At 50.2% G+C, this 25,480-nt stretch overlaps 1 protein-coding gene across 1 annotated transcript in view; it reads left to right on the top strand.

The window, feature by feature from the left end:
• IFT43 (intraflagellar transport 43) overlaps window positions 1-19,733 on the top strand; it is a 74,290-nt gene extending 54,557 nt beyond the window's left edge. Inside the window, exons 6-9 of the mRNA XM_084792685.1 lie at window positions 18,493-18,565; window positions 18,772-18,847; window positions 19,272-19,334; window positions 19,454-19,733. Coding sequence (XP_084648811.1) covers window positions 18,493-18,565; window positions 18,772-18,847; window positions 19,272-19,334; window positions 19,454-19,570 — 329 coding nt within the window. The 3' untranslated portion in view covers window positions 19,571-19,733. The remainder of the gene's footprint in view (window positions 1-18,492; window positions 18,566-18,771; window positions 18,848-19,271; window positions 19,335-19,453) is intronic.
• The last annotated feature ends 5,747 nt before the right edge of the window (window positions 19,734-25,480 follow it).

Genomic DNA, 25,480 nt, shown 5'->3' with positions numbered 1-25,480 from the left:
AACTCTATTGAGTCTTTTAAGTACAGAAATCCTTAACTATTTAACATAGACAGTTTGAGTTGGGCTGACATTTATGCCCTGTGAAGCCTCCGTCACACACGCAGGGAGGTCTCCTCAGCTGCCTGCATCAGAGACTGAACACACAGAGTGTCTTTCCACTACCCTCCTCAGCGCTCCTCTGCCTCTGGCCTCAACAGCTGCTGGTGCTTTCCTTTTCCCTAATAAAACAATTTCATTTCTTAGAAAAAAATGGAAGCATAAGTACATACATGTTATCTCAGCTGATAGAAAGAAACATAAACATGCCTGGCTTTTTTTTTTTCTCATTATGAGCCCAACCGTGGTCCAGGCTGTTGCATGCATTGTTAGTATTTTCATCTTTACTGAGGAGTGATCTCCCATTATATGGAGATAGCACAGTGTAGTACCCTGCTGATGAGCACTTGGATTGCTCATTGTCCCCATTTTGAAGACAAGCAGGCTGAAGGCAGAGGAGAGTAACCTTGCCCAAGGTCACACAAGGAGTAGATGGTGGCAGCAGGATTTTGGGGCTGACCTTTGACCTCAGCGGTCTTACCTTCAGCCTTTGTCTCAGTGTGCTGGTGTCTTCATCAGACTGCTAAGAGTGATTGATGAAGTCTCCTTCTGCCCAGGAACGAGAGAAGGAAGAGACAGACCTATTTTCAGAGAATACCTCTTAATATTTTCCCTTCACAAACCAGGCATGTGAAAGTTGTGGTTCTGACGGGGAGGCCTGAAACACAGGCGCCTTTCTTGTGAGAGAGCACCCTCACCCCCCTGGCTGGAGAGACACCTCCTCTCCTGCATAAATCTGTTTTTCCATTCGGTTCTGCTTGCACCCTTAATGGAAAATCAGCTCATACGTCACACTTCACACCCGACTTAGCCCATTTCACTGAATGTGAATGTTTAGAATCCATTATGTGCTAAGAATCATATGTTGCATATAACTAGTTTCTAGAATTATCTTTGCTTAGAGAATTACTTGCTTGGCTAGTGAAGGCTGCTCCTCCTTTAAACTTAGAATATCCCGTGGGTGAGGAGACTCCAGGAATGCTGGCTGTGAATTTTCCATGGCCGCGCATTCAACGATGACATTAAACTGCGTTGGACCTCTATAAAGAAGCCCCACTGGCTCCATGGTTCTTAGGGGAGCGAGAGTGTTACCACTTGAGAAGGGCTGATCACACTTGGTAGGTATGGGTCATTGGTGGGGAGCCCCAAAGGGAGAAGAGCAGAGCCCAAGCAAGTCTCCTTTGTTCTGTGTAGTCTGCGTCTGCTCCCAGCCTCAGAGGTTGGTTTACAGAGGAAAGCCAACAGGATTTCACCCAGTGCCTTCTGGGGCCTGTGTTGCCCCAGATACTAGAGATGGTGGTGACGGGGCAGTCCCAGGCCTGCACAAGTGTCTGATCTAGTGAGAAGACACTCTCGCTCCTTCCCTGCCTGTGGGGCATGGAGTGTGTTGAGGAGCCCTGTGCATTTTCAGCATCTTCAGGATGAGTAAGTAGGTAACACTCACTCTGCTCCATACCTGGAGGAGGAGGAGGAGGAGGAGGAAGAGGAGGAGGAAGAGGAGGAGGAGGAGGAAGTCTGACATCTCTCCACCAATGCCTCGTCCTCCCAGGGGAAAGGACATAAAGACACAGGAGAAAGGAACTGTGAAGGTTTCAGAGTGGAAATCCAGTGAGTGACACTTACAAGGGGCTTGGGCATCTGCTGGTACGCCAAAAGACAGGACACGGAACAGTTGCAAGTTCATGGCTAGGCTGTAAGCTCAGATGGCAGTCGAGGCCAGATGGAGAACGAAACACAGAAGTCTAGGTGACAGGGACTGTTCCACAGCTTAAAAGGTTTAAATTATATTTCAAAAGACGACAGACAAAGGATGTATTTCTAATTGTAAAATGCCCATAGCTCCTATAAGGCTCAGTCCCCAGCATGAGAAAATTAAATACGAGATTAAAAATGATACTTTTAGGCGTGTGGTGCTGGAGCTTGCGCCCAGGGCCACATGTATTCTGATCAGTCTGCCTGTCACTGAGCTAAGCCCAGTGAAAGAATTTAAACACATTTTGAAGAAGAAAATATATGCAAGTTGGATTAGGTCTTTTGGAAGAGATTTGCAAAACCTTTACAAGACCAAGCACAGCTCTACCCTAAAGCAACACAGACCCTCGTTGGGAAGCCAAACAGAAGATGGGGTGGGGGAGGGGGAGACTACAGGGATCAGCAGCTGTGACAGAATGAGGGGAGGCGTGGCAGGGCCTGGTTACATGTAGTGACCATGCCTTTACATGTGTGCAGGAAGAACTCGGACCTGGTCACAAAGGGTGAGCAGGACCCGATCAGCGTGTGGAGAATGGTTGGTGTAGCCAGGAGGGCCGCTGATTGCAGAGCCAAGCCCCGGGACTTTCCACTGCAGCCCGAGAGTGCCTTTAACCAAGTTTGGACACTTGCAGTCATCTTTCTAACTGCTGGCTCTAGCTTGAAGCTATCCTTAGGCACAGCGCTTGGGCGAGTAGAAGGTTGTAGTTACAGAGACTAGCCAGGCAGTAATGGTCAGCCAGAGCCCTGCAGGACCTTTGTGAACAGATTACCGAGTCTTCTCTGTTTACAAGAGCCATCCACTCTTTTAAAAATACGTTTTAAGTTAGTATACAATGTAACGAGGTTTGTTCTGCCATTTTTACACACGTGCCATATGCTTTGTTTGATGGGCCCAGGCTCCCATCTCTCTCCTGCGCTCTCCCTGTGACTTCCAGATGCCCGTCTTCCCATCAGATAGCCCTCTCTTCTGCTTTCCTGTCACACGTATTCCATTGCTCTTCCCTTAAGATCTCCCCTTCCCATTTCATATCACACACACACACATTTAAATCTAGAGTCTACATATAAGAGCGTATATGCAGTGTTTATGTTTCTGGGTCTGGCCTGTCTCCTAGTATGATGATCTCCGGTTGCACTCATTTTCCTCTAAAGGTCATGATTTAATTTCCTCCCTGGCTAACTAAAACTCCACTGTGTGTATACATAGTTCTTCTGCCATCTCTTACGGATGTCTAGGCTGGTTCCATTTCTTAGCAATAGTGACTATTATAGCAGAAGTCATGGATGTGGTTGAAGGATCTCCATGGTACACTGGATTAGTGTCCTTCCCGTGTGTTCCTCAGACGGCTCTAGCTCTGTTTCTGGTTTCTTTGAGGAACTTCCACACTGAGTCCACAGCAGCTCCTCCACTGTCCTTTCCCACCAGCGTCCTTTGCCCACAGCCTCAGCGTTTGTTGTTATTGTCTTTCTTGATGATGCTCATTCGGACTAGGGTGAAATGGAATCTCAAAGCAGTTCTAACGGCTGAGGATACTGAACACTTTTCAAATATTTATTGGCATTTCTTTTGCAAGCTTCCTGTTCAGTTCAATAGCTGGTCTATCCTTTGGTGGGTATTTGGTGTTTAATGCTTCAAGTTCTTTATATATGTCACATTCTAATTCCTCATCTGGTACGTAGTTGGCAGTGATTTTCCCCATTCTGTAGGCTCTCTTTTGTCTCTGGCAATGATTTCTTTTGCTATGCTGAAATTTTACAGTTTCATATTACATTCCATTTTTTAAATTGTACATCATCCATTCTTAAAGTCCAGGTTTTGCCTTGCCCTAAAGCCATAAGATATCTGCCATTGGAAAGTTATATGACATTTGAAAAGGAATAGCATAGGACTGGACCCGGTCTCTGAAAGTGACTTTGGACAGGTCACTCCTGATGCCCTGACTCAGCAACCATTTGCATCGCTCCACTGAGTGGCGCGTGAGCTGGGCTCCAGGGTGTGATGGTGAACAAGATGCTCATTGTCTTTGCCTTTGAGGCAGTTTCCAGTCTAGCAGGGGGACAGGGACACAACACACTGTCATACAACTAAAGAAGTAGGAACAGAGGGCTGGTGAGATGGCTCAGTAGTTAAGAGAACTGGCTGCTCTTCCAGAAGTCCCGGGTTCAATTCCAGCACCCACATGGCAGCTCACAACTGTCTGTAACTCCTGTTCTAGAGGATCAGGTACCCTCACACAGATACACATATAGGCAGAACATCAATGCACATTTTTTAAAAATCTTAAAAAAAAAAAAAAAGAAGTAGTAGTAGGAACAGGTTACAGCTCAGTCCCCTGAAAAAAGAGTGCAGGCGCTAGCTAGAAAAATAGAGGCTGGACTTGAACTGGTGATGGAGTTGAAGGCAGTCTAAGGAAGGGACCTCACAGCATCAACTGACAGAAGACCAGAAGTTGCCAGGAGAGGGCAGTAGGGGTTGGGAGACAAAGAAGGTGACAACAGGTGCGAAGATGTGTCACCTCTCAAGACAGAATGTGAGGTACACAGGTGGAGAAAGGAAATTCTTTAACTTGAGCAAAGACTATTCAGGGCCACTGGGGCGAGGCCTCCGTTGGCGACGCACTGGCCACCCAGACACGGACTTGAGTGTTATTAGCACTGACATGGAAAGTCTGGGTACAGCAGTGTGTACCTACCATCCCAACACTGCGGAAGTGGAAACAGGAGCATTCCTGGGCTGCTTCCTACCCAGTGTAACCAAACCTGGAAGCTCCAGGTTCGGTGAGAGACCCTTTCTCAAAAAATAAGGTGGTGAGCAGGTAGGAGAAATACCTGATGTCTCTAGCCTTGACATGCAAGCATACACATGACAGCGCACACACACGCACAAAGAATATTCAGGTTAAAACTATGTCTGGGTATACAATTGAACATGAACTCAACTTTCAAGTCACTTATGTCAAACCAAGATGCAAGTTAGAAAACCATCTGTGATGAGGCTCCCTAATTTATCTTTTAAAAAAGGAAAGTCTCTGAAAACAGGAGCGGAATAAAAGAGGCCACCGTGTTAAAGCCTTGTCTTCCCGCATCGTGCAGGGTCGAGTCTAGCATTGTGACTCCCTCTCAAGGCAGTCCCGAGCCGTGGGTGCCTCAGCCCCTCTGGGGAGGGCTGTCTCTTTCACATCCTGAGGTCCAGTTTTGACAGAAGTGAAATGCCTTAAAATCTAGGAATAATAAATCCTTCTGGCCAACCAAAAAGTGTTTAATTCCTAAAGGACAAGCCGAGTCGAGCCACTTCTAGCCAGGGGCGACTGGGGACTTAATTCTTCAAGTGTAGCAATCTGGATGATCTGAGAGCTTTGAGTTTAGGGGTAATTGCTCAATTTTCTATCCATGTCAACAGGGAAAATAGGTAAAAGTGGCTGAACACAGCCACGCAATGAGACTGGGAGAGATGTGAGGTGAGTGCTGTCAGCTGAATTGGAAATACACTATCTCTAGACGGCTGTCTCTCCGCCGACCCCCCGACTTGCGCTCGCCAGTCACCTCCATCTCTGGGCTTTTCTGCATCTCTTGGGTACCAGTCTCATTCTTACCTAACCCTTCTCCCACATCCTCATCCCTTCTGCAAACAGCAGAGTAACCTAAACAGCTTTAATGAAGAGAACGAGAGAGAGGAAAGACTTGTTTAAGAACAGATAAAGTGGAGTCCTGGTGCCTACCTCCTTTCTTGCCCGGTGAGAACATTTGTACTGTGTCGCCTGCCTTCCTGTCACTTCATGCAGCTGGTGGCATTTTCTAGGTTCCTCCTAAGCCCAGCTTCATGGTGCTCATACTTTTAGTTAAGAAATAACAATTACCCCTGATACTGTATTAAATAAACCAGTTTAAGTCCAAAGTTAATAAACCTTCCAACCCCATTCCCAGCTACCCTGCCTGAGCAGATGACAGTGGGTAAATGGCAGCCAGTGGTCATAGCTAGCGAGCCAAGAACCAGGCTGTCCTTTCTTTGGTCCATGCCTTACTTTGTTTACAGGAGATTGGGTAAGAAGTTTGAAACAAAGCAATCTTGTAGGAAAGAGCGTTGATAATTAAGCTCATGTCCACACAGTGCTAACACCGCTTCACCTGTGGAGCCGCAGCCACACTCACGCAGGTGATTATTGGCCTCTCACAGAGGAGGAAGTGAAAGCTTTGCAGTGTTAAATAACTCACCCAGGTCTCATGGTCAGTAAACAACAGGCACCGGCAAATTCGCTACCGGCTCTCCAAAAGAAGAAAGGCAGTCACGAAGGTTCTGTGGTACCACACTGGCTAGTTTCAAGCTAACACTGTGACGTAACTGGCCACAGCTGGGACACCATTGTAGCATATTCCCGCTGGGTAAGCACCTTAGCTGTAACAATGGTGAAAGCATGCCTAGCATAGTGTGTAGGAAGTGCTGAATTTTGAGTACTTGGTAGCCTTGTTTTTCAGTGTTCTTTACTTATGAGGCTGTGTGACCTCATTGATACTTAAGGTTTGACAACCTTCTTTTAGTCAGGATAATGATCTGCATTGGCCTTCTGCTTGACAGGGTCCAGAATCACCTCACAGACAAACCTCAGGGCATGGCTGTGAGGAACTCTAGGTTAGGCTAATTGCAGTGGAGAGATCCATCCCAACTGCCCCAGCAGTCATTTCTCTCCACCTTCCTAAATATGGATACTAAGCCTGACCAGCCACCTCCTGCTGCCTCAGCTTTCCTGCCACCGTGGACTGTGTGCCCTCAAACTGTGAGCCAAGTTAAACTCTTTGCTGAGTTGCTTCTTGTAGGTATTTTGTGACAGCAATAAAGAAAGTGGCTATTCCCTTACTGTAATAAAATACCTAAGATAATGAACTTATGAAGAGAAAAGGGTTGTTTGGGTTTGTGGTTTTGGACATTCCAATCTAATGAGTCCCATAGCCTTGGGGCCCGGGAGGGTTTCTGCTTAGTGATGGCAAGAAGTGCATGGTAGACTCGTGTTGCTGCAACTGGCAGACCAGAGGAGGGAGAAGGAGAGGGAGCGTGCTCTTTGTGTCTGGGTGCTATCCTGAAGTTTCAAGACGCACCAGATGCGTTCATTACTTTTGAGCCACTGTGCCCACAGCATCTGCTGGAAACATTTATCTTGGCTCACAGTCTCAGGCCATCATGGAGAGGAGACACAGTGGAGCAGCTCACTTCCCAGTGGCAGAAGCACATCATGGTGCACCGTGATGCCAACCCTTCAGAGACCATCCCCAGTGACCTGCTTGCTCCAGCTGGGCACCACCGCCTCCTAAAGGCTCCATTGACTCATAGTAGCGCTGCCAGCTAGAGAGCAAGTACTCATAGCTTTGAACCTGTGGGGACACTTCACCTTCAGACTGTAGCAGACTCACCAGAGTTGATGTCATCACACAGTGAACAGCACCCTCCTCTAGGGTCCTGTCTTTGTTCACACTCACAGCTTACTTGCACATCCCCACTGAAGGGGGCGTGAGAACAAAAGCTTTGTACCCTGTATGCATGCATGTTTTTGAGAAGCAGGTTGTGTAACCGTCCTCTGAGAAAGCGCCACAAGCCTTGTGTCACCATAGCTGGAGGGATGTGACTTCATAATAGACGATTACCTTCAGCTGACGGCTGTGACAGAGAATCACGTCTCTGAACTCGTGATGGGATGAAGGGGTGTGTCCTCCACTGCTGGCTTCTTCCTCCTGAGGGCAGAAGGTAGAATCTGCACAGGATGGAAGCACTCCTATTTAGTTCTCTGAGGCTGTCCAGATGTGGCTGAGTAGTGCTCCAGCTTTCAGAGCCAGATGCAGTCCCTCTTCCACACAGCTGTGGAGGGGGTGGGCAGCTGTAGCCTGAGAGCCTCAAGCTCCTGGTGTCGCCAGCTTCTCACTGGGAACAGCAACCTCTACAGAGAGACTCAAGCTCCTTGAGTGTGTGTTACCAGGAGCTAGAGGCTCCGGCTCCTCGGATCGTCTTCAAATGGTAGGGATAGTGGAAAGGAAAAGCCCAGTGTTTTCTGCAGTAAGACAGGCGTGGCTCCGCAATTGCCCTCAGTCCTCAGCAGGTTATGGTCTTGGATGGCCGGTAACTGCCCATGCGCTCCTCATTAAGCCTGACTGCCTGGTGTTGCCTAGGTGAAACGGAAAGGGCTAGGTGTGCTTATGTGTCTGAGGTCAGACATGGGTATCACCTCGCTCTCACTTAGAGAAAGAAGTGTTTTTTGTCTTTTGACACAAATCAACATTTGTTCGGATAGGCTAACCCTAACCCTCCAGGTGGCCAAAATCTGGCCGGGAAGTAGGAAGTGGCCCTCTAGCCCTTGCAAGTGGCGAACTTAGCCAAGTGGTGGCTCTTTTCTTCCTAGTGTTAGGTTCCCCAGCTCCCTGAAACTTTACTGGCAGCCACTGGCCGCAGAGACTCACCTATACACATCCACCAGAGGACAGTTTGATTCCTGAGTCCACAAGTGTGGCTGACGGACTAGGTTTACCTAAAAGACCCTTTAAGGGAAAACTCTTGAAAGATGATTACAGAATTGAGACACCATCATTTAAAAGTGCCCGAGGCAAACTCTTTTTGAAAATTGCAGCAGCTGAGGGACACAGAAAGAACCACACAGCCCTTGATTGTTGCGCTGTTCCCTCAGGACCCGGGCTCCCCTCCCCCTCCGTTTCTCATCTGATAAGAGAGAGCAGCACTAAGACTCCTCATCTATCTTATGAAAATCCGATTCGGAATGGTTGTGATCAAAACCAGCTGGCTGTCACCAGCGGTGGCCTCGCGTGGAGGGAGCCCCGCTCAGAGGCGTTCCATATGTGGGTGTCACGGGTGGCAGCGATCAAAGGAGCATTTTTGTAATAAATATATATAAGGAAAAACACAAAACCTAAGGATTCGGAATGAAAGCAGTGTACTTTGTCTTGTTTTGTTCCGGGGAACATGAAGAGGATAAAATAGAATCCGATATGCCTGGTTTTTAACGCGCCTCTGCGATGGTGCTCTCACCGCCACGCTAACACTGTGTCACTCATCCTGGGCCTCATTCGAGAGTCCCTCGGTCTCCGTTCCTTCAAGCCACTCTTTTTTTTTTTTCCGTTATGTTTAAAGTCCTTTCTCCCTCTGTATCCTCAGTGCAGGCCTACAGATAAAAGCTGGAGAAAACAGCCAGGAAGCCCCATGGAGCCTGCTTCTCATTTCTTTAGCTGCCAGTCACCAGTGGGATGATGGTCCCAAGAGGCCATCCCAACATGCAACACTTAGGTCTTCTCAGAATTGAGTCCCGTAAAGCTCCTGGCTCTCTGCATCTGAGAATCCTCTTGAGCTAACTTGTCTCTCATGAGCACCACCGTGGAATGGATCCCAGAGCTCAGTCCTGGTTGATGGTCCTCCCTGCGGTCATCACTGGTTCCTATAGAGCTTTGGGCGGTCTTGAGGGCAGGGCTATGAGGAGGGGAACGCTGATGAAGGAAATTCCACCTGGGTGTTTGAGAGCTCCTTCAGAAACGTGGCACCGCCCCTCTGTGGGTAATAGACTAGGGTCAGTCTTCTGTACACCACATAATGCCATGACTTACATGGTGCCCGTACTAAACCCCCTCTCTGCTGAGGATCTCCCAGGAAGTCGGCATGGGGAGGCACAGCCCACCTCAGGAGCCTCATACTTGCCAGAGTGCCTTTTTTGACCTTCCTCCTCTCAAGATCTGCTCTGCCTTCCCGGCAGCATGGGAGAGTTTTGGTTTAGCAGGAGCACATGGCATTTCCCCGTGTAGGGCGAAGCATCTGCTCTGTCTTCTGTCACAGGCTTCCCTGGGGCTGGGGGGCGGGGAAGGGGGGAAGGAGGGGGCTGCCCAGGCTCTGTGTCCGGCCACCGTCTTGCCTGCAGTCAATCCTGGTCCTAGGGTTTTGTCGGCCACCATCATCGCTTCTGCACACTTTGCTTCATCTGCCGGTCCTGAGGACAGCCTGGACCCTATGTTAAGGGGTAGAAATCACAAGGGACAAGCCTTTGACAGCAGGCCAGCCAGGGACCTGGGGACCTCAACTCCTGATTCGGAAAGTAGAGGGGACCACTCAGGACTCCTCCGAGACCTTGTCTCCTTGTTCCTTCGGCTGTTTGAAGCCTGTTGCCTACTGCTTTCCCCCTTTCTTTTCCCTTCTAAAAAATTCTCCATTTTTTCACCTAGGAAAAAAAATTATTTATACGATTGAGATCCACTAATTAAAGCCATTTTCTGGTATTTGGTTACTGGAGCGTTTGATGTCTCTCTGACAAGACCATGAAATGCACGGGGTGTCCACAGGGACAGAATTTGCTGAACACGGCTCTTTGTAAATGAGGGGACATAGTGTCGCAGCAGCTCATGAATATGAAACGCCCATGATGCCACCTCAGTGGACTTGGGAACACAGATGAATCCTGTCATGTGCTAAATGAGACCAATTTCTTTCACTTAACTTCATCTTCAATCAGACCTTCTTCCGTTTGCCTGCTTAAAATTCCCCATACGTGATGCAGAAGGTAACAGCATTCAGTAAAACAAAGTTTTCAGCTACCGAGAGAAGGCACAACGATCCTGCCTTCAGGTCACCATTCACTAAGAGCATGGCCATTGTTTTCTCTCCCTTGCAAGTACTAACTCCAGGCACAAATTCGGTTTGTCCGGACTGCTCTTACAGGGGCACCCTGACCCAGTGTGCTTGGATTCCTTTCATGTGGACTGGTTGTTGAACTTGGCGGACATGAACCCTAACAGCCCATGAGTGCCCTGCAGTGGCCAGGTCACAGAGTGGAAAAGAAGTTTGCCAAGAGGTTAGCAGATGAAATGATAGGGACAGATGTTGTCACAACCCCCTGGAAGGGACGTAGGAAAGTGAAGATGTCAAGGTGAGAAAGGGATGAATTGGAGAAGAGAGTTATATTGCTCCGTAGAAGCCTCTCTGGACGAAGATAGAAATCCCCAAGGAAGAAAATCAGCAGGGGGCCAGGATGAACCTCAGCGGTGAGTGCACAGGCCCTGGTTTTATCCCCAGCACTGCTAAAAGAAAAGCAAATCAGGAAAAAAACAAAACAAAACAAAACAAAAAACAAAAAAAACAGTAGACCCTAAGAAGGAAGGGCTCTCAGCCTAAGACGGCTTCTCCTGGGCAGGACCCAGAGGCCACACACAGGGCCTGCATTGTTCCTTCTAGGTAAAAAGCCTGTGCGCTAGTCAAGCTGTGCTCAGGGCAGGTAGCGTCCCCCTTAAAGATTGCTTTCTGCTGGCGTCATGGCTGGGACCTGTAATCTCAACATTTTGGGGGCTGCAGCAGGAGGATTGCTGTGAATTTGAGGCCAGCTCAGGCTAGAGAGAGACCCTGTCTTAAAAGGCCAAGGTTCGGGGTGGGGTGGGGGGATGGGGTCAGTGATCATAGACTGTGGTGATGCAAACAGCTGCGTAAGTGGAAGCTGCTGAGCTTTTCATAGTCAGGCCGTGGGAGGGGAGCAGGTCCCCTCTGGGAATAGGCGGGACGTGTCTGGGTCTGACGCTACTCTCCATGGTGAAAATATACAAGGGTCAAAGGCAGCTTCTCACGTCTTTGAAACCAGTTATAATTGATGTACTGTGGGATGTACATTTATTCATTGTTTTTGTATTTATATAGATACTGTCTTTATGTGTACTTATGTTGCTGGGCTCAGACTTAGGTATTGCAGATACTTTGCAGGGACTCCACCTACAAAGCTGAATGTGCAGCCCCACGCACAATGTATTTCAATGGTCTTAGCTGGATGTGTGGGTCCAGGGTAGCAGCATACTATTTGGTACTTTTTTCCCCCCTCTTCCTTTGTGAAGCAGATTCTCAGAGCTGTTGTTGTGCATTCACCATGAGGAGCTTCCAGACTATGGAGGTCAGTGAAGAGCAATGTAACCATGTGACCTAGGTTCAGGATGGAGCCAGCTGGTTCATAGTGGGTCCAAATGAACAACTCTGATTTTGCCCCTTTGCCCCACTCGCCCATTGTTTCCCAGCAGGCCTTGCAGATTCTAAGCAAGGCAAAGCCTTTGCTGTGGTAGTATAAAAACCAGGAAGGAGCCAAGGGCCACTGCTGGTTGGCCCATAGAATACATCCTACTGCTGCAGCTCAGGCCTCGGTGGCACTCAGGATGGAGTTGGAGGGATGCAGAGGAAACGCACTCAGCCCTTCCCTGTGTTTGGCTTGGCATTTGAGGGGCATCCGTTGGTTCAGTTCTGCTCAGCCCTCCTTTATTTTGCTCTTCTTTATTTGGGGACATAGCTTTGTCCTCAGCTCATTTATCGAGGGTGTTGGGAGCACGGGGTAAATTCCACTTACTCTGCTTCTGCACAGACCACCATGAGGTCTGTCTGAGGTCACGAGTGGATTATGCAAAGGACGAAATGTGAATTTTTAGTTCTGCCTGTGTGGTTTAGGGTTCCCCCGGTAGGCGACTGGCTGCATGCAGAGCCTCCCTTGGCAGTGTTGCCCTGCTTGTTCCAACATAGTTTTCATAATGTGCACACAGCAGGCACCTAGTACCTGCTTTCTGACCGGCTGCGCATGTCCTTCCCTTCCTGCTACCATGTGTGCTCTCCCGCCGAGCCATGCCGGTCCCTTTGGGGCCTCACGCTCCAGCCACGCCAACCTACCTTCCGGGTTGCTAGTATTCTCCCCCTCCAAGTGCCCTTCACGGTGTCTCTGCCAAGCTTGAGTTTGCTTCTCTTCCAGTTCTCAGTGGCTCTGTCCAACAGACCTCCCTTAAATCCTCACCCCATGCCCCATAGTCTAAGCCAGCTCCTTTTTGGGCTGGGTTACATGCTTTATGGAGCATTCACACAGTAGAATGCTGCATGGCTCTTTGAAAGACTACTACCCAGCTGCACATCCGGAAGGACAGACGCTGCAGAACACTACAGCACTTTAAAAGGACGGATGTGCTGTGCTGTGCTCTGTTTCTCCATAAATCCATACAAACGTTAGTCGGTTACCTCTGAGGAAAGGACTCGGTTTTGCAGAAGGAAGGTAAACCGTCCCGTGGTAAACTTCACTATAGCATCTGCATTCGGTGTACTTTCAAAAAACTTTCACTTTACTTTCAAAAAACAAAACAAAACAATTAGGTCTCGTTATTGCTTTCTCACAGAATGAAGTCAGTTTCCTTCCTAGTATGTGTTCTTACTTGTAAGTAGGATCTTTGTTTCTGCTCATTATCCCTGTCCGCCTGGTTCCTCATGAAGACTAGACCCATGTCTCGCTTGCTTGCTGCCGCCACTGGCTTTACCCAGCATGATGCGTTCACACAGTGGATGCTCAATCAGTGTACCCCACATCTACGCGTTGATGGGTGGGTGGGTAGACAGATGAGTGATCAGACTAGACAAGCAAGAGACATTCTTTCTCACAATTTGAACAGATACTGTGTGGGACAGAGAAGTAACTTGCACAGCTTGCTTGAGATAGCTAACACAGACAGGGAATATGCAGGGCCGGGGAGAGTCTGCCTGAACCCTAGTTCCAAGCAAGGAGATGAAGGATGAGTTCCAGAGACAGGGAAGGAGAGATGCGAGGTTCTCTGGCTGCTGAAGATGCCCAGGCTCCTGCCCCTGGTTTAGTGAGACATGGTGGGGTGGTGTCTCTGGGTTCTGGAGGACAGTTATGCTTTTCCCATTCTGGGGACAGGTGCTTCAGTGGGCACTAAGCTTATCTAGATCTGGGAGCCCTGGCAAAGCTGTCCTACTGTTGAAGCCTCTTGGCCCCCTGCCACTGTAAGAGAGGCGTCTTCGGAGGGGAGATGCCTTGCATTAGCTTTGGTTTGGTTTGAGAGAGAAGCCTGGCTCTACCACCTGCTGAGGGCTTCATCTCACACAGGTACCTATTCCTGCTTCACCTCCACACTGTCTTCTAAAAACCTGATCATCCCTGGCAGAGCTGAATGAGGAAGTGCGCATAAGGCCACAGCCTCTGTCCATGCTGCCAGTGAGGTAATGGTCTCACGCACCTAGCACGGGGCTCCGCATCTCATAGGCTGCATTTGATACAGTGGCCAAAGGGTCAAATGCAGTCATGACCCTCCCTTGATAGCTGAAGAAACAGGCACAGAGGGCACAAGCCTTGCACTATAGCTCAGTGGTAGAGAGCTTGCCTGGCACACACGGAGCCCTGCATTACAGCCTTCGTGCTGCAGAACAGATGAAAACAGTAACTTCTCAGCAGTCCCAAACTGACTTCTCTCCTCCCTCTTACCTCTCCTAGAGCTGTGTGTTCTGTTCTGAAGGTGTCATATTACAGCCCATGTGTGCCAGTCATTTGTGTGTGAGTGTGCATGTATATGTGAGGGCGTGAATGTGTATGCGAGGATGTGAGTGTATACATGAGGGTGTGCATGAGTATGTGAGGGTGTGAGGGTGTACATGAGGGTGTGCATGTGTACATGAGAGTATGCATGTGAGGGTGTGTGTGTATGTGAGGGTGTGTGTGTGTATGGGAGGGTGTGTGTGTGTGTGTGTTGGAGGGTGTTTGTGTGTATGGGAGGGTGTGTGTGTGTGTGTTGGAGGGTGTGTGTGTGTGTTGGAGGGTGTGTGTATGTATGGGAGGGTGTGTGTGTGTGTGTGTTGGAGGGTGTTTGTGTGTATGGGAGGGTGTGTGTGTGTGTGTTGGAGGGTGTGTGTGTGTGTTGGAGGGTGTGTGTGTGTATGGGAGGGTGTGTGCGTATGTGAGAGTGTGTGTGTGTATGGGAGGGTGTGTGTGTATTGGAGGGTGTGTGTGTGTGTGTGTTGGAGGGTGTTTGTGTGTATGAGAGGGTGTGTGTGTGTGTGTGTGTGTGTTGGAGGGTGTTAGTGTGTATGGGAGGGTATGTGTGTGTGTGTGTGTTGGAGGGTGTTTGTATGGGAGGGTGTGTGTGTGTGTGTGTTGGAGGGTGTGTGTGTGTGTGTTGGAGGGTGTGTGTGTGTGTTGGAGGGTGTGTGTATGTATGGGAGGGTGTGTGTGTGTGTGTGTTGGAGGGTGTTTGTGTGTATGGGAGGGTGTGTGTGTGTTGGAGGGTGTGTGTGTGTGTTGGAGGGTGTGTGTGTGTGTTGGAGGGTGTGTGTGTGTATGGGAGGGTGTGTGCGTATGTGAGGGTGTGTGTGTATGGGAGGGTGTGTGCGTATGTGAGGGTGTGTGTGTGTATGGGAGGGTGTGTGTGTGTTGGAGGGTGTTTGTATGGGAGGGTGTGTGTGTGTGTGTCTGTGTGTGTGTTGGAGGGTGTTTGTGTGTATGGGAGGGTGTGTGTGTGTGTGTATGGGAGGGTGTGTGTGTGTGTGTATGGGAGGGTGTGTGTGTGTGTGTGTGTGTTGGAGGGTGTTTGTGTGTATGGGAGGGTGTGTGTGTGTGTGTGTGTGTTGGAGGGTGTTTGTGTGTATGGGAGGGTGTGTGTGTGTGTGTGTGTGTGTTGGAGGGTGTGTGTGTGTGTTGGAGGGTGTTGGGGGGAGGGTGTGGGGGGAGGGTGTGGGGGTATATATGAGCATATGCAGCCCAAGCATATGGAGGCCAGAGGTCAACATTGGGTGTAGTCCTTTATCACTCTCCATGTATTTGAGACAAGCTCACTGATTGGCTGAGCTGGGTGAACACTGAGCTCCAAGGATCTGCTTGGGGCGGGCTACAGCTGACACACCCAGCTTTCTCCTGGGAGCTGGGGGTCTGACCTCGGGTCTCATGCTTGCACACCAAGTACTTTATCCCCTGAGCCATCTCTGCAGCCCTGAAGAAGCAAATTCCTGAAGTCTATATTCTCTCAACCTCTTTAATCTCTCCGTTCTTTCCTCCTTCCCTCCCACCCTCTCTCCTTTTCCTCCTCTTCTCCTCTCCCTCCCTCTCTCCCTCTCTTTCTCTCTAGCTTTGTTCATGGTATATGAGACAGGGGCTCAGCTTGGAGGAAGAGAAGGAAAGTAAAAGCCAGTTTCCCAGGGCATCCTCTGGACACAAAAGCAAGCACTTGTCTATAACTGTAAATCCAAAACTCTAAAAATGTGCAGTTCTTTGAAGTTTGCCCAAAACCTGCTTCACAGCCACCTGTTCCACTGGGAGCCGGGAATTGGATGGCCTGCCTCTGCTCTGATAGCTCAAGCTGTCACTGCACCGGAATGGTCCATCTTGTCTTGGCCTGGCTGTCATCGCTGGCTCTGTCCCACTCAGGCGGTTCACCGGGTTCTACTGGGCACCAGGCTTCCAATTAGAGAGAAGTCCCACTGTGTGGCCATCCCCACCAGTGCCACTCTGAGCGGCCTTTTGCCAAGGCCTGCGCTGACCTCTGATCTGTCACAGATGGGCAGGCCCCACACTCCCTTGTGCACATTTGGAGGAGGGGACTGTGGCCCAACAGGAAAGCCCATGGGGAGTGACAGAGAATGCTGAGCAGAAGTGCAATTCCTCAGAGTTTGAAGATGCCGGGCTGAGTTGACAGGGTCCAAATGCTGAAGTTGTGGAGGGAAAGGGGGTTTGGGGAAGACCCTGTCCTGAGCTCTCACTCAGCATGGGCCGTTTCCTCAGCAACTCCTGAATATTCATCTCAGGCTGGACTCCACAGCCAAGGAGAGCCAACAGTGAGCTGCTGACTGGCTCACTCTACAACTGTCACTCTGCGGATGGCACAGGGCACAGCCAGCTTCCCTGTCCCTCTGCCGGGGCTGTGCAGCCTGAGCCAGGGAGCCCCACCCCCATGCTGTATCGATCGAGGCAGAATAAAGAAAGAATCTAAATTTCTATTAGCATTAGACATGGAATCTGAGGGAATAGCACGCCTTGCGTTCTCAATAGGGCAGAGAGAGAGAGAGAGAGAGAGAGAGAGAGAGAGAGAGAGAGAGAGAGAGAGAGAGAGAGAGAGAGAGAATATCTAAGCCCAGAAGAACCGCTGAGATGCAGGACTTGCTGCATGTGGCTCAATATTTGGGGGCCGGCATATGTGTCTCTTGTTTCTTTCCCAAGGCAGTTTTTCTCTACTTCAGTCTTCTTCCCAGTTCCTCTTCTCTACTTGTCTACGTGTCTTTGCCTCTGTTTTCTTTTCTGGGTCTCCCCTCTCCCCTGCTCACTCTCCTTTACTCTCACTGGCACGATGAGGCTGAAGACTGCAGTCCGAAGTACTAATAGAGACATGTACGCACTCTGGCTTAGCTTGACTAGAGCAGTCACGTCGAAACAGTGACTAGCCTGGAAGTGGCAGGAATCTTCCCAGCTGCTCTTGGAATGACTTTGTGCCCCTGTTGGAAATAAAATTACACCTAGCCCATGGGAGCACTAGCCTTCCCTCTGGGATGTTTTTCTTCATTGTATATCTGCAGTTCGTTTAGGTTCCCAGGACTGCCTCACTCCTTGCAGTCTTCCTCCTCCTCTCCCTCCTCCTTCTCTTCCTCCTCCCTTCCTCCCCTTCCTCCTCTTCTTCCTCCTCCTCCTTCTTCTCCTTTTCTTTTGGTATTTATTTATTTATTTAGTTAGTTTTTTAGATAGGGTTTCTCTATGTAGTGTTGGCTGTCCTGGACTCACTTTATAGACCAGGCTGGCCTCGAACTCACAGAGATCCACCTGCCTCTGCCTCCCTGAGTGCTGGGATTACAGGTGTGCACCACTGTGCCCAGCTGCAGCCTTTTTTCTTGCCCTACTTCTTTTTTTCTTTGCCTTGATCAGTTAAAACAAAACCCCCAGACCAGCCAGTGATCGTCATTTGGAGGAAATGTATCTTTCTCTCTCTAGACACTCTTTGGCAACTTAAGCAGGTTGCCCTAATGAAGGGACAGGCCCATCTCTCCTATTTGTGTGACACTGTTAGACCAAACAAGGAGGCGTCTCCTGTCTGTGTACATGTCTGTAGTAAGTCTGGAGAGTTCAGAGAAGGAAAACCTCCTGGGGCCACTAGAGAAGGGGGACCATTAAACTATGTCACAGATAGCCGGGTGTGGTGGCACATGCCTTTAATCCCGCACTTTTGAGTTTGAAGCCAGCCTGGTCTACAAAGTGAATTCAGGACAGGCAGGGCTATTACAGAGAGAAACCCTGTCTCAAAAAACCAAAACAAAACAAAAAATAAATAAAACAAAAAACTGTGTCACAGTGGTGTCAGAAGCCAGGTTCTGTGACTGGAGGAAAGTGTCCTCCAGAGCTAAGCACGCCACTGGGACCCCTGCTCTCTGGAGATGGTGAGTGTGTAGCTCTCCATCATAAATGGGGGTCACTTCTGCTTGTGACACCACACGTGGTCCTTTCTGTCTCTGACCATGCTGAGCCCATTGGTCCCGCTCTCATCTGCCCTCATAGAAGCTGTTCTCAAGGGCTGGGGATTTCTTCTCGTTCATTCCATTCCTTCACGGAGATCCGCCAGGCCCCTTCCCTGGTGACTACTTCAGTCACTGAAGAAAACTCCACGTAAGACGCAAGTACCCGAGCCTGTCAGCAGGCTGTCCTTCGGTGCATTCTAGGATACGGCCTGTGACTCAGAAATGCATGAAGGCTCCATGTTTGGCTGTGGCTGAGTGTTTGTGAAACCACAGCACACAGCGCCAGGGCCGGCATGGAGAAGCTGCCTAGGCAGTCAGTGGAGAAACAAGGCGAGCCCTGGTCATGCTGTGGACAGCGGCGCCTCCGCCTCTCCTTGCAGATATCCCTGTGATCCCGGATCTGGAAGAGGTTCAGGAAGAGGACTTCGTGCTGCAGGTGGCGTCCCCTCCGAGGTAGGTAAAGCCAGGTGTGGAGTTGGTGAGGGATCCCAGAACACACACACATGTTGGCACACGCCAAATGCCATATGCAACAGGCTTGGCTGTTCTTTCTGACAAGGGGTTTCATTCTGCTCTGTACAGAAGGTTCTAGACAGAGTGCTCACTCAGGAGCTCTGGAGCCAATTCGGCCTGTAGCTCTTTGACTCCCTTTCCTTCAGCATCCAGGTGAACCGAGTGATGACCTACCGTGACCTGGACAATGACCTCATGAAGTACTCGGCCTTTCAGACTTTGGTAAGTGGACCCACTTGTGCCCAGAGGGACCAGCTCCAGGAACCTGGATGGGGCAAGTCCTCACTTCCTCCAGAGCTGTACACACTTCCTCCACATCCCCGGGGCTGCCTGGAAATGCTGGAGGTGACATCCCTGGCCATCTCACAACACGCTTGGACTCTCAGCTGCTCTGGCCACACTCTTGGCACATGGTGGCCATCTGATGGCCTCCCTGATGTCATCTACCCAGTGAACATGCTCCCCAGGGAGCGCAGTGTAAAGGAAGCCACAACCTCCCGTCCTCTCCCAGGGGCCACGCCTGTCACTCAGGCTTTCCTGGGGTCTCAGTTTGGGGAGTCCCACCATATGCAAGCCCCTCTTCTTATTCTGTAAAAGCGATGCTGAAGACCCCCAGGGTCCAGCTTGGCTTTCTGTGCATTCGCAGGATGGAGAAATTGACCTGAAGCTCCTCACCAAAGTGCTGGCGCCTGAGCATGAAGTGCGTGAGGTACAGTACTTGCCCCGCCCTGTGCCTCCGTGCTCCTTGAGCCAATGAGCTCCCCAGCTTAGGCCCCAGATGGGGGGGGGCATTCTCTGTCTTATACCTAACAAGCTTCATCTTGGCAGGATGACGTAGGCTGGGACTGGGACCATCTGTACACCGAGGTGTCCTCAGAGCTCCTCACAGAGTGGGACCTGCTGCGGGAGAAGGAGGAGCCTGTGGGACCATCCAGGCCCACCTGACCCAGGGGCCTCACTGTGCATCTGAGCAAATGCAAGAAGTCTAAAACCAAGGGAGCTTGCAGGCAACTTAGAATTTTTAATACAGAATGTTTTGTAATAAAATATTTATTTTCAGTAGACCACATTGGAGCATTCCAGTTCAATAAATGGTTTTATTCTGTGAGCGTTTCTTCCATTCTGTTCAGCACCCTCTTAGACTCAGGAGTGACAAAACAACAGGCCTTGTTCCATAGCCCAGACTCCCCGTGAGCTTCTGGTCCTCGTACCTCAGTTTCCCAAGTGCTGGATTTATATACATGATGCCCTGTGTGTCAGGAAAGTGACTCTTAAACAATCAGATATGGACTCCGGACTCTACCTAGTTGAAGGACAGAAGAGCTGTCCCTAGGAGCAGTTACCACTTCTCAGGAGCCCTCAGCAGCTCTCTGGAGTATGGCACCTATACACTGCCTGAGTCCCGAGGAGTAGGTGTGGCGCCTTTGTCGCTGTGGCCCTTTGGGGCTATCAGGTGTACTAGTGTGCACCAGCCTCACGTTGCCCTCCCAGAGCAGCAAGCAGGTGGTGCTAAGGGTCCGGATATGAAGAGAGGACTTTGGCAGGATGGGTGGCTGGTGAGACATCACTCTTCCTTTTTCCTGAGGATCCCCAAGCCTCCTGCTGGTTCAAATGGGAGGCTCCCCCCTGGCACCCCTAGGAAACCACAGAAGCATCTCTTAGGGAGCCTGGCCTCCCGCTTCTCACCCCTGCATTCAGGAGCCTCCGACTTTCTGGGCACAGCACTGCTGGCCTGCTCTGTGCTCCAGCTTCACCACAAAAGCCCCACCCACTTCCTAAACAGCCTCCCATTTTTTTGTTTTTTTTCTTTTTCTCCCAAAACATCTTGTTGGGGCCAGGGGGAGCCTTTCTCTGCTACCTGTGCTGGCCATCCAGGCCCAGGAAGGTTGCTGCAAAAGCTGGCCAGGGCCCATTCTCTGGCCACTGAGTGGGGAAGCTCAGCGCTGAGCCTTCCTGCTTGGAAAGCCCTTCATTAAAATTCAGAAAAACAAAGAGGCGCAACACATCAAAAACCCACTGGGGGGTCATTTTTGTGTTACTGCAGTGCCCTTCCCTGGTGAGCTGTTGGGCTCCAGTTTTCGGCAGCAGAGTGGATGCTTGTCGGTTAATTATAAACTCAGGGACTTAGCGGCTTTGGGGTCCTGTTGCCTCCTGTTTCAGAGTCACACCACACAGGCCTTCTTTGGAATAATTCCCACGGCCACTAAGAAGTTTTCATCCAGGCTGGTTTTTCTTGAGCCTACATCCTTCTGAAACCCAAAGGACAAAGGCTGCATTCTAGTCCCTTAATTACTAGCAAACTCCATGGTGGCCTTCAGGCTCTTAACAACCTTGGAGGTCTTTGGCTGGCCCCTCGCTAGTGGCTAGGGCTTGGCTCCTTTTTTCTCCCAACAACAGTAGCAAGTTCCAACACACACTGAGTGCTCAAGTGTGCTAGCTGTGGGTCTCTCAGCACATGCAGTCCCCCAGTGTTCTGTCCCCCAGCTGAAACATGCTTCGCCCATGTGACAGAAGGTCACCAAGTATTGAGTGACAGTGTTGGTATGCAGAAGCTTATGCCACCACATGCATGGCACCCATGTTGCCTTCAGCTTGCAAAAGTAATCTAATGTAATGAATGGGCAGAATCCAACCTTTTCTAGAATGTTCTGCCACTTCCCCTAGCCCCAGAGCGGGCATCTCTTCTCATTCTGAAGTGCCTGCAGGCTTGTGGCATGGATCCTTCCCAGTGCCTGAGCCCATGAGGCCCAGACATTGGCATTTAAAATGGGGTGGCCCATCTGGGGGGTGTGGCTCACCTGGTAGAGTGCTTGCCTAGCATGTACAAAGCTCTGGGTTCATCCCCAGCACCACAGAAACTAGCCATGTTGGCACACAGCTGTAATCTTTCTGCTGAGGGGGTGGCAGCGACAGGATAATTATCAGAAGTTCAAGGTCAGATTCAGCTTCATGGCAAGTTTAATGCCAGGCTGGCATACCTGTCCCTAAAATAAAAAAAAATAAATAAATAAACGATGTGTGAGTGGGAGAGGCTTCATCTTTGCTGTCACATTTGCTCAAAGATCTGAAGGAATTTATGGAGAGACTAAGACTGGGTCCAGTAGAGCAGCCCTTCCCAGACAGGAGGCTAGGATGGGCCTGACCTCACTGAGGGTATTAGAGGTCAGGGTGTAAAGGTCAAGCCAATCAGGGGAGATGGTATGTTCTGCTTCTGTGTACCCAAGGCCTCTGGGTGTCTCAAGCATCCTCAGCCTAGTGAAGCAGAGAGAGTCTTGCTGTGTGAGACAGGAACAACGGGCTCTTTCTGTCATGTGCCAGAGGTCGGGAGGTGACTGTCAGATCCTAAGCCGGCCAGGTGTGCCCAGTGGGCTTGGTGGAAAGAATGTTTGTAAGAGCTTTTCATGGCAGAACACTCCCTGGAATTCGCAGTTCTCTATGAAGAATGCCAGTGAGGACTCTGTGTGGGCAGGTCTGCAGCTGGAACTGGGGGACTCGCTGTCTCTGGAAGCTGATGGCTACCGGCTGGCAGTTGTCTTTAGTGACCCCCCAGGAACCTCCAAGGCTTTTCAACTCCATGCTCCAGAGACAAACTAAAATATGCTACTGATAACAATGAGGGCCTTATGGATGAAGACGTCTGCCCAGTGGTTGGTGGGACCTGTGGGCACACTGGACTGGAGATGTCTGTACAAAGGTGTTATTGAAAGTGTTTGAAGCCGGGCATGGTGGCACACGCCTTTAATCCCAGCATTCGGGAGGCAGAGGCAGGCGGATCGCTGTGAGGTCGAGGCTAACCTGGTCTACAAAGTGAGGCCCAGACAGCCAAGGCTACAGAGAAAGACCCTGTCTCGGAAAAAAAAAAGTGTTTGATTCAGGAATTTTAGTAAATTTGGGGAGTGGGGCATATCGCTGCAGTGCTGTTCCTTGGCTGTCCTGCTCTGTGTGTCTGTCACTTTTGTCATCTTAGTGCTTTAGGGTATCCGTCTTAAGTTCTTAGTTTTTTCAAATCTCCACAAGTTCTCTGAAGGTGCCTGTTGGCATCTTCAGGAGGCACGTTCTCCTTCTCTTTCTTTTTCCTCTCAGCAGCTCATCCTTGTTTGTGGGAACATGTTTCCAGTCTAGAAGTGCTTTCCATCTGAGCCAGACATGTTTGCTTTCCTGTGCAGCGCCTCGTTCTTCCAGGAGCACACAGCCAAAGGTCTGGCCCTGATCTGAGATGTTAATGATGTAGCAGAGAAGGAAGTAGGAGCGCTCCTTCCCAGAATCCCTAGGCTTGCTCCAAAGCGTAGGGCAAGAGGGGAACTCTGAACCGAGCACACTGGTTTCCTTAAGTAGGGCTCAGAAAGCCCCAGCCATTGTCCAAAGCCAGCATATCACTAACTCTGTAAAGCTGTGCCTGAACACAGCCAGGTGCTAACACGTGCTCTGTGGCTGTTTCAGGGCCAAGTGAGGAGAACTCAGCCGCAGCACAGAGCATCCAGCCTATAAGGCTTCAACTATTTAGTCCTTCCCAGGAAAAGGCTACCAACACCCCACCCCACCCCACCCCACCCCCGCCTTAGAGGAAAAACTTAAAATGTGCTCTCAAAGTTTAGCTGCTTGTTTCTATCCGTGGAATCACTGCAGTGGGAGTGATCTGAGTTAGAGGTAAGGAAAAGACTAGCAGAATGGAGAGACTCTGGCCCCTCAAAGAGAGAGAGAGGGAAATTCCCTATGAAAAGGAATTGATGCGTCCATTCCAGGAAAATTGGGACATAATCTATCTGGGGACAAGAAGCTATGAGTGGGGGATTCTGGGCTCCTTTTCATCCCTCTAGAAGGCAAGTGCCTTCAGCAGTGATCCCAGGAGAGGCAGGGGTGGGTAAGTGGAGGGGAGTCCAATGGACACAGTATGAGGACCAAGGAGGAGGGAAAATCCGAAATTTTCTTTTGGCTTTGGAGAACCAGCAAGCAAAGGTAGCGGGAGCAGACAGAGAAGGAGGCCGGTCCTCTGCGGCTGTGCTGGAGCGAATTAATTCACAGCATATGTTCCCAGCATCTGTCACAGGGACCTGGACTGGAGGGGTTAGCAAAAGAGGACCATGCCAGAGTTGAGCATTAGCCCAGAATTCCCTGGGCTGCTTGGGCTATTGGCTTCCACAGAATGAGGGCCAGCCAGCCCGCCCAAGAACATCTGCCGCAGCTGCAACCCACTGGCCTGCCTCAGGGAGAAGAGACAGAGGCTGTGCTGCAGGCTCCCTGCAAGAAAACACCTGGCCGAGGCAGGGCCTGGAGACTTGAGAGGGCCCTGTAAAATCTTCTAGTCCTGAGCTCCATTGCAGTCAGCCCTCCCAGCAAACACAGGTCTGACTGGAGGTGGAGCATCAGGGACAGTGGGAGGGGTAGGGAAATCTGCCCTTAGGTAGGCTGGCATGGTAGTACTAAAATTTCCTTTCAAGTGCAGTCTCAGGACCCCTGCAGGCCATTTGGGCTGCTCAGTCCTAACTGTCCCTGGGGAAATGGATCCCTGCAGGCCATTTGGGATGCTCTGCTCCATGCTAACTGTCCCTGGGGAGATGATGGCAAGGAAAGAGGGCAGGCTGGTTAAGCATGCAGACCACGCCAGGTCTCTGCCCTACCAGATCAGATGTGGATGACCTGGGCATATTCCTGCATCTCAACTTCTGTCTACAGGGGAGGTTGCAAATACTTCCTAAGCCATGGGACAATAGGTACAGAAGAGGCCTGTGTGGGCATCCCCTCCTAAGGCCACAAACTAGAGGTACACAGACTGAGTTAGACCCATAGGGCATGTTTACATGGTGTGCGTGCTTTGCACATAGTGCTCAGCTACTTATGAGCATTTAGAAGCAAAAGGGTTCCTGTTGGATCCGAGCTCGCGCTCTCCAGTTTCATCTCAGATTGGGAGCCACACTGGAAGACTCGTCTGCTCTGTTCTTGGGCTGCAGTCTCTATGGTGGCAATGACTTGGACATTGGGGCAGAGCTCCTTGGAGTAGTGACAGTTCAGAAGATCCTTGTCCATCCCATGTCCATGTCTGCCTAGGCCCTGCCCAAAACCTCCACTGTCGTCTGGGAGGATTGTTTCTGAGGACAGCACCCCACATTTACACTCTCAGCTTGGAACTTGCCCCTCATCTCCCACTCCTTGTCACAGCCAGGCCCTGGTCTAATACAGAAAGAGACTGTGGAAGCGCTGGAGGCTCTGCCTCACCTCCTGGCTGTCCTCTGCTAGGAGCTGACTCCTGTGTAGTCAAGAACCTATTAAAGGCATGGTGGAGGATGCCTTTAATCCCAGCACTCGGGAGGCAGAGGCAGGCGGATTGCTGTGAGTTCAAGGCCAGCCTGGTCTACAAAGTGAGTCCAGGATAGGCAAGGATACACAGAGAAACCCTGTCTAGAAAAACAAAACAACAACAATAAAGAGTGTAGTAAAGCCCTAGGGACATTCTAAAGCTAGTTAACTGTGCCTGAGCTATTAGCCTCTAGTAACCTGTGCCTGAGCTATTAGCCTCTTATAACCTGTGCCTGAGCTATTAGCCTCTTGTAACCAACGCCTGAGCTATTAGCCTCCCCCAGCACTTTTCACTAAACTCTGCTCTCAAGCCTAGAGCCTTGACTCTGGAAGTCTGTTTGACCTACATGAGAAAGTTTGCCTGTACCCCAGTGCCTCTACTGAGTCTCCTTAGGGCTAGAGAACACATCTGCCCATACATAGCATCCACAGTGGGCCCAAGACAGGGTATAGCCTTTCTCCAAGGCGAAACACACAAAAGGAGCAAGGTTGGTGCGGCCTCCACCAGCACTGCCTGTAGCAGTGGCTCTCAACCTTCTAACACTGTGACCCTTTGGTACA

This window comes from Acomys minous (assembly GCF_964271855.1).
Source record: "Acomys minous genome assembly, chromosome: 8".
In the NCBI taxonomy this organism is placed as follows: Eukaryota; Metazoa; Chordata; class Mammalia; order Rodentia; family Muridae; genus Acomys; species Acomys minous.
Note: the sequence above shows the minus strand (reverse complement) of the source record. Positions and strands in the feature narration are given on the sequence as shown.